At 42.5% G+C, this 9,627-nt stretch overlaps 1 protein-coding gene across 1 annotated transcript; it reads right to left on the reverse strand.

Moving 5' to 3' along the window:
* Nucleotides 1–1,578: 1,578 nt before the first annotated feature.
* LOC310773578 (hepatic and glial cell adhesion molecule-like) lies at nucleotides 1,579–5,096 on the reverse strand. Its single transcript, XM_083633485.1, has 4 exons — nucleotides 4,965–5,096; nucleotides 3,320–3,649; nucleotides 2,826–3,113; nucleotides 1,579–2,589 (listed from the first exon to the last, which is right to left on the reverse strand). Exons 1-4 carry the CDS (start codon nucleotides 4,990–4,992, stop codon nucleotides 2,462–2,464), a joined length of 774 nt encoding a protein of 257 aa, XP_083489611.1. The 5' UTR covers nucleotides 4,993–5,096; the 3' UTR covers nucleotides 1,579–2,461.
* Between the last annotated feature and the right edge of the window lie 4,531 nt (nucleotides 5,097–9,627).

Raw genomic sequence — 9,627 nt, forward strand, 5'->3', positions numbered from 1 at the left:
TGTGACATCACGACCGCTCGTTTCATGCTCGTTAACGTGAGTGTGCAGGAGAATGCTACGCACACCAAGTCCTTGTAGTGGTGCTGGTCCACGGGAGAACAAACTGAGTTTTTTTAGTCTCATGAGAGACAGAGATGTAGCCGCACACACTATAGTCAAAGTGCCAATATTTTATTGAGGACACAGAGAATAGGAAACCAACGTTTCGGCAGCAAGCTGCCTTCTTCAGGGTATACAGAACACATTACAAGTCACACCTATATGGTGCCTGAGAATCATGCAGCCAATCACATGAGGCTAGAAGAGCATGGGTTCTAATGAGACCTGTCCCTGTGCTGCGGGGCAATCAGGATCAGGTGCCATCTCACATTCCTAGACAATTAGGGAGGGGTTATACTTCATTAAATAGCCTGTATGCAATTGTGAGAGGATCTGGAATACTAATTCCTTGTCCAAAGGACAAATAATATAAGCTACTACATTTATAGGCTAGCAAATACATATATAATGAATGATGAATGAACTGATTTGATTTTTTGGCAAAAGTTCAAGGTTACTGTGACATCACGACCGCTCGTTTCATGCTCGTTAACGTGAGTGCTCAGGAATGCCTTGATGGAATTTCATCTAATTTGCCCACGTAAGGCATCATGGCAGCTAGAAATAAGGTGGAGCGAGCACTGCACTGCATGGTCAGGCCCGGCTTACCTGGCTGATCTACTCATCCCTCACTCATCAGTTCGCTCCCTCAGGTCAAATAATCTTCATCTCTTATCCGTCCCACGCACCCGCCTCATGACCCGTGGTGACAGAGCATTTACGGCCGTTGCCCCTAAATTGTGGAACTCTCTGCCCCCTACTATTAGGTCTCTTTTAACACCCAGATAAAGACCTATCTGTTTAAACAGGCTTTCACCTGACTGCCTATGTGCACTTTGTATTTGCATGTTTTATTGTCTTGCACTTATGTACCATGGGTATTTTCGCACTATGCATTCTTATTGTCATTGTTTGTGTTTTTATTCTTCTAATATCTTGTTTTCTTTATGCTTTGTATTATTGTATTTATTGTATTTATTGTATTTATGTATTGCAATTTCATTTGTCATTTTACATGGCTTAGTGATGTCTTTTGAGTGATGTGTCTCTATGCACATGCAAAACACTTCTGTCTGTGAAAAGCGCTTGCTTAATAAAACAGAAATCTTCTTCTTGCTGATTTAGTCTATAAATGAGTTGACAGTTGCGTCACAATATTTAAATGTTTATTGTTTATAAACTCAATGTCTCAAATGTCAGTCACGAGTTAAGTATGCTGAGCTGTGTGTAGTATGGTGATAGGTTGACCTGCAAGACTCAAAATGCACCAGAAGAGGGAGCTAAGGGCTATTAGACACAGACACACACACACCTACAGACACACACACACACACACACACACACACACACACACACACACACACACACACACACACACACACACACACACACACACACACACACACACACACATCAACCCCAGTCATTATTGCATCACATTATTATTTTTATTTTTATTTCAAAAATATATATTTCCATTTTTCCAAAGCCAGTGACAGACAATACAATAACTAAGTCATCACAAGTACAGGACAGGTGTTAAAATTAGCGTTCCGCTATAAACACTTAACACTGTGTATCTGGTTGTTGTACATACATGTATGTTACATCTCCAATGCTCTGTGATGTCCATATGAAATAAACTTAACCTTAAGTAAACCACGTAAATCAATATACACGCATTGTTATATTGCATCATATTTGCCAGAATTAACTTGGGGGCTTCTTTGGGACACAATACTTTGCACGAAAATGCAACAGGAAAAGCGTTATTGTAAGACAGCATTAGCTTATACATAACGCTTTAATAGCTTCCTACTGTACAGAAGCGTAATGCATTCACTCGAGAGAGAGAGAGAGAAAGAGAGAGAAAAGCCTTGTTTTTCTGAATTAACTAAATAAGTTTTTCAGAAAAACGAAAAAGTTTTTTTCTGAATTAACAAGATAATTACTCTGAGATAACCTAATTACCTCCTTAATTCAGAAAACTGGGCATTTTTTCCCCATTACCCTCAAGTGAATGCATTAACGCTACGCTTCTGTGCTACTGGGCTGTACTTATGTGCAAGATGTGCAAGCTATAGTTCTCGAACTTGATATTTACAGGTTGTCCAAATTGGGACTTGACTGGACCTGATTAGGGGGGAAAATGCAGAACCGTGAACGCTTGAACTCTAGTTAGGGTTACAAAAAGTCTAGTAGTCCTTTGTTTGGGCTTTGATATAAATTGTTTGGCTGTAGGTCAGGTCAGGTTTAAAAATGTATTATTTTTGAATTATTTGCAAGTTCGTGTCAAGCTTTAATTAGTATAAATGTACCAGAGCCTTTGTATGCTTGGATGGTTCATTGAGACACATAGTTCTCATGGTCTCTGCTTGGGGCATCTTCTGAGTCGGAGGTGGTCGACCACTAGAACAATCAAGGCCACGCCCACTACAGCAGAAACAACCAATCGCACTGTAGTTTCAGTCTGACAGCACCAGGTAGCCTCTAAGAGAGAGAGATAGAAAGAGAATGTTTGGGCCTTTATAGCATGGTGTTTTTACTGATTATCTTACAGTCTCCCATCCTTTCTGTGCTTCAAACATGTCTCTGAGCGATGGAATGATTAGCTATATCTATCTAGTATCTATACCCGGTTTACTGTGTTTGTGTCAAGAACAGTGCAAGGAGGATGCAAACACAAAGGGGGAGCATTCTGTTCCCATCCGTTGTTGTTATCATACCTCCATTCCTCAGACAGGTTTCCTCAGTGTGGAGCTTGGTGGTTTTTTGATCGAGCGGGTTTTCAGCCACACAGCTGTAGGTGTCCCCGTCGAGGTCCCTTATCTCCAGAGGAAGAGAGAGCATGGCGAGAAGATCAGGACTGCTTGTCTGGCTGAGTCTCTCCTCTCCTCTGTACCAGGACAGGGTCAGCTCTCTGCCGTTCTCCACAGTGCACTCCACTGTGAGTGAACTACAGCTCACACTCACTGAAGGTGCATGGACTTTGACGTGGGGAGGGGGGACAAAACCTGTGGGAGAGACAAACATTAGTAAGTCGTGGCCACGACTTATCTTGTTCCCACGCATTAGTATCTTGTGGCCATGAGATACTAATGTGTGGAAATGCAATAATAAAAAATATCTTGATGTCACCAGGCAGCCACCGTAGTTGTCCTTGTGAGGAAGGCCTGCAACGTATGGACCTATAAGGTCTTGATCATGGCTAACAACTCACCGTACACAGTAAGGTTGAAGAGGTGGGAGGAGATCTTGGCACTGAACACTTCCCCCTGGTAAACTCCACAGTCACTGACGTTGAGGGCTGTGATAGTGAGAGATCCGGTCTGACTATCCAGCTGCAGTCTGTCTATGAAGCTGCCAGTGTAGTCTGTCTTTACCTCTCTACCTTTCAGATCGGCTATGCGCCTGTCCGGGCGGTCAGGTCCGTACATCCAAAGTACCTGGTCATCCTTCTGGAGTCCAGTTTGTCCGATCTCTAGAGTGACAGATGTCCCCTCTCTTCCTCTCAGGTTTACTCCATCTGCCCACACAGAGCCCAGCAGAACTGAAAGAAATTAAAATCTTTTACTTTTTGCTTTATATTTGTTTGTTCCCAATGAAATCATGTGTTTTTTTGTGGTTGATTGAATCAGATCTGAGTTGGAAAATGTTCACAGAAATACGCGCTGAAGATGAAAAGAAAAAGGCATTCCATTTTCTTCAACAATTGAGTCAGGACTGAGAAGAGTCAAGCTGTCATATTATTCAGTGTCTGGCAAATTACTCAGGAAGGGTAATAAGTTACTTATTACTTCTGTAAAATGTTTCTTCACTTATTACTACTTTCGCTACCCCCATTTGAAAAAAGGGACATACAACCTGTTTGGCCAGCTCCTTTTAGAACTGAATCCACTTTATTAGAACAATAATTAACCTTACCCTAACCCTAACCTCTCCCACCCCCCACGACTAAACCTAACCTCTCCCACCCCCCACGACTAAACCTAACCTCTCCCACCCCCCATGCCTAAACCTAACCTCTCCCACCCCCCATGCCTAAACCTAACCTCTCCCACAGCTAAACCTAACCCCCCCCCCCTCCACCCCCACGGCTAAACCTAACCTCTGCCACCCCCCACGGCTCAACCGAACCTCCCCCACCTCCCACGGCTAAACCTAACCTCTCGAACCCCCCACAGCTAAACCGAACCTCTCCCACCCCTCTAAAAACTACCATTCAAAAAAACATTACCATTTAACAATTTTAGAGACGTTTTTGTTCAATTGTAATGTTTTTCGCTGTGGACAAATGTTACTATTTCACAATTTTTTTGAGACTGTTGGAATTTCTAGAGATCTGTCTGTTTGTTTCAGAGGTCCTTATGTGAGGTCTTGAGTGTGTGCACACTCCTCCACATTTTCCTACACGCAAAATCAGCGGCAAACAACAGCAGGTTGCATTAGACCAAACACTGCCCTGCAGATGGAGAAAGCAAGTTAACCACAGTTTCCTACTGCCAGGTGTCACTTTGATTAAATCTTGTACAGGAAGCTACATGGCTGCCTACCAGAGAAGTTCTCATGTTTAACAATGCACTTATATATATATATACCGTATATATATTTGTAAAATATCTGTACCACATGGCTAATGATATATCTATTCTAAAGAAAGACGCCTGAAAATTGTAAAGTCACCCGTCAACCTACTGAAATCCAAACTCAAAGAAAAAAGCTCCTTATCAAATGTTTCCCATTCAATGAGCATGGCATTGGAATAAGCATATTTTGTCAAATAGACCAGCAAAAACAAATCACAAAATCTGTTGCCTAAAAAACTAACTAAAACTTGCCTAAATTTTTTTTTTTCATCAGCTCACCTGCAGTGAAATAGATGGTGAGATGCATCCCTCTTGACTGATGCACAATTTTGTTGGTTCTCTGGAGCTCTTTTCTGGTGGTTACTTTAATAACTGTGAGCCAGTTCTGACACTCTCTCCATCCCGTAACAAAGTAAGCTGATAATCTGCTGAATCTCAGTTTTACTTCTTCACTCAGTTTCAGAAGGGACTTTCATGGTTCCGCTTTCATAGCTCCATCTAGAGGTTGTGCATACTAGTGTTTCAACTTCAATATATTGTGAAAACAAGATGGTTTCACCTCCGGCATGAAGAGAATTTTAAGCAAATCTCTCTCTACATGGTGGCACTGAAACAAGTTTGACGACTGCTTAAAGGTATACTATACAACTTTTTTGGGGGCCCTTCAAACGTAAACAAACTTTTTTCTTCTTTTTGTACATTTTAAAGTAAAAAAAAATGCTTTTTTTCTGGTTCCTTCAGTTGGATGTTTGAGCTTCACTGTGCAGAATGATGTCTGTGCAGAGTTTGACACTAGAAGGCTGTTTCCACAATTGTCTGCTGAAAGTGGAAGGTTTCTCTGAGCTCACTGAAAAGGCCGCTTTCAACAAGCAAGATTCGTGACATCACGAATCTTGGAGCCAATCCCTGTCCAATATTCAGCAGTTAAAGAAGGAGGGCAAGTCATTTTAAGGATTTTAAACAAGATCATTAAAAAGAATTGTGGGGAAAACCATCAGACACAAATTATTATTCAAAGTAAAGTATTTTATACACATTTTGAAACTGACTTTAGGGTTGTTGTTTTTTTTGTTTGTTTTTTAGCTCTGACAGAGCTCTTGATACAAGGAATATCAGTATCAGTATGTAAGAGCTAAAAATTAGTTTTAGATGTACTTGAAATCCCTGAATGGAATGGTTTGTATTGTTTGTAAAGATTGGAGCAAAACAGGCTTGTTTGTACAATAATACCAATTAAAAGAGCACACTGTCCATCTAGAAGTCCTAGGGCCCTATCTTCGCAAAAGCGGTAATTTAGCATGCGCAATGCAAATTGGGGGCGGGCACAAGCGCATGCCTGTTATAATTGTACTGGTCAGGCGTGCCACATGCCAAAGCAGACGTTTCAGCGCTAAAATGTGGGGATGGATGGCATTATCCTATCGTCAGCAGCGCGCAATTACTTTGCGCTAAGAGCTTTGAAAAGCAAAAAACACTCGCTGCGCTTGATTGCACCATAATCTCTGCGCTGCGCAGCGCAGAAACGTCATTACGCACGGACGTGCCACCCCAGGACATCAAATTCTGCTGCTAAAATTGGGTAACCAGCAGATTATTCGGTGAGGCAATCAACTATAATTCACTGATAAACTTTTATCACCTTGCAAGGAGGGGTTATGGTAAATGAATTGAGAAAACATGTACATTGTAGCCTACTTGCAATAGGCTATTCACCTACTGCTATCCCATAACCCGGAGGGTCGTTGGCACCACAGCCGATCTGTCACAAGTTCTCCATCTCTCTTTGTCCTCGGCACGAGTGAGTCCACTCTATTACGCATGGAGAGAATTACAGCATATTGCATGCCTCGGGCAAACAGCGATCGCGAGACGGATTTGTTTTGATTGACGTAATGCCCAGCATTGCCTGGTCACACCTGTGAATAATTCTGGTAGTTAAAGGGATAGTTCGATTTGTTTGAAGTGGGGTCCTATCAGCTAGTGAGATACACTAACTTAATTAGGTACAGTGTTCAGGAGTGAGTGCGCATTGTGGAACGAGACCGCGCACTCAGCGCAGCAGCCAAACCAGCCTTTTCTCTGTAAGTACGGGGGTCAACAACTAAAATGTAATTTAGCCACCTAAAACACCTAAAACAACGCCCACCTAAACAAATCGACATCCGTGTACATGCACGCTCTATTTTGACAATTTTCAGCGCTTTACTTTTCCGCAAAACAGCAGTTTCATTCGGCACTGCTTTTTCTCCCAACCGTACAACTACCGTATTCCTCCGCTAAAAGCCAGCACAGAGCACAGAGCACAGAGCCGCGGTTTACAAAACAGGAAGGCTTAGAAGAGAGATAAAACACTGACTTACTTTAGAGACAACAAGTCACCTGGCCTCTCTGGTCTGGGACGTTTTCCCCAATTTATCCTGGGAATGGTGAATAAGGTCTGCAGGGCACCCAGGCATTTAGACAGGAGGCGCATCTCTCTGCCTGTTCACTTCACTCTCTGCAAAAGTTCCTCTTCTGTATTCTCTCTGGTTCATAATTGTATCCTCTTGTCACCAAGGTGAATGGCATATCATCCTCGCTATCAAAATCACTCATATTTTCGTCCGTGTATTCTATTTGTTGTGTCTTCAAACCGGGATAAATAAAATAGCCTACCCCCAAATAACTGCGGAGTAATCCAGTGCTGCGGCTGTGTGCAGGCTTTGAGCGGAGGAATATGGTAGTTGTACAGTTGGGAGAAAAAGCAGTGCCGAATGAAACTGCTGTTTTGCGGAAAAATAAAGCGCTGAAAATTGTCAAAATAGAGCGTGCATGTACACGGATATCGATTTGTTTAGGTGGGCGTTGTTTTAGGTGGCTAAATTACGTTTTTTTGTTTAGTTGTTGACCCCCAGGACTTAGAGAGAAAAAGCTGGTGATGCTGCTGCTCTGGGTGCCGGATCTTGTTCGACGCTGCGCCCCGCTTCAAGACCACTGTACCTAATTAAGTTAGTGTATCTGACTAGCTGATAGGACCCCACTTCAAACAAACCGAACTATTCCTTTAAGACCAGGCGCAGGCATTTTGGGGGCGCAGATGATTTTGGCACAGCTCTAATTTGCGCCTGCGACACGTGCCGTGAACGTTTCCGCATCCCCGCCGAGAATTGCTTCCCTAACATATTTCGGGGCTGTTTTAACTTAGAAATCAGGGAGGTCACGTCTACCGAGACAATTATATCACTTTTAAACTGTTACATTTCTGTATAAATCATTACAATATGCTCCTGTGAGGCGGGGATGCTGCTGGGCGGGGGTGCAAAACTCGGCATAGCACCTGGACAAATGCGCAAGGCAGACTGGTATCTTACCTGCCTTAAGGCACGCAAGGTGCGCAAGCGTAAATAGGGGATATCGCCTGTACGAAGATAGGGCCCCTACTCTTCAAGGATATGACTTTAAGATGTTTGACGGGCCCTGAAAAAGTTGCATCGTATTCATAGTAGTTTACAGTTTGGTCAGGGACTTTAGTCCAATCCATTAAAACTCATTAGTTAATATTTGCATAACCTGTGGTGTCTTAGTGGCAGTGTCTGTCTGTCTTTCTCTCTGTCTGTAAGGTCAATGCACAGCCATTAAAAGCCTTTATTGTTAGTTTGAAGATAGTAGGAGGTAAGGGGAATAATCATAACTCTGGTCACAGCCCCTGCTTTGCTCCGATGTCATGCAGCTCCTTGATGCAGGGCAGCTAACAGCTAGTGACCACATGCACTTAGCAGTGTGGATGGCAGCTCCTTGATGCAGGGCAGCTAACAGCTAGTGACCACATGCACTTAGCAGTGTGGATGGCAGTTCCTTGATGCAGGGCAGCTAACAGCTAGTGACCACATGCACTTAGCAGTGTGGATGGCAGCTCCTTGATGCAGGGCAGCTAACAGCTAGTGACCACATGCACTTAGCAGTGTGGATGGCAGTTCCTTGATGCAGGGCAGCTAACAGCTAGTGACCACATGCACTTAGCAGTGTGGATGGCAGCTCCTTGATGCAGGGCAGCTAACAGCTAGTGACCACATGCACTTAGCAGTGTGTGGATGGCTGCTGAAACCTGTGCATGAGTCAGAAGGAGACAGAGCGACCGCACATTGTGATACAGGATGTTGGTTATATAACATTGCCCCAGGATATTGAGGTTTCTCTGTTGCTGCAAGTAAAAGCTTCTTTGTGTATTGTGTATTGAAGTAACAGTAATTTGTAACAGTAATTTGAATGAAGTAACAGTAATGAATGGTGGCCGGGAATGAAGTAAGAATTACTTAAATTACTTAAAGATTGAAGTAACAGTAATTTGTGTATTGAAGTAACAGCTTCTTCTAACAGCTTATTTATATATATATATATGCTATAAGCTAGCACCATTGTATATATATATATATATATATATATATATATATATATATATATATATATATATATATATATATATATATACATAATACATACATAACATAATACATACATAATACATACATACATACATACATACATACATAATTATGTACTGTGTATACATGTATAGAAGCCCTGCAGCGGGTGTGTGTGGCAGGTGTGTGTATGTGTGTTGCTCACAAAATGTTATTGCCCTTTGTCTGTGTGCCCCCTTATGACATCACTGATGACATCATCAGTCTTATGACATCACTGATGACATCATCAGTGATGTCACAATGCCTCCTTGTGGTTGTGTGTGTGTGCCCCCTTATGACATCACTGATGACATCAGTTCCAGTTGAGTGACATAGATAGATATATCACAGTTTATCCACCCGTTCACTGCCGGACAATCACTGGTATGAATTATGCTTTTAGTCTCGTAATGTCTCTATACATTGAACTCTTACATAACAGTGACGGTCAGTCCTGCAGGCTTGAGTGAGTCCTGCAGGCTTGAGTGCTCTCCAAGGTG

Source organism: Poromitra crassiceps (assembly GCF_964638095.1).
Source record: "Poromitra crassiceps genome assembly, chromosome: 3".
NCBI lineage: Eukaryota > Metazoa > Chordata > Actinopteri > Beryciformes > Melamphaidae > Poromitra > Poromitra crassiceps.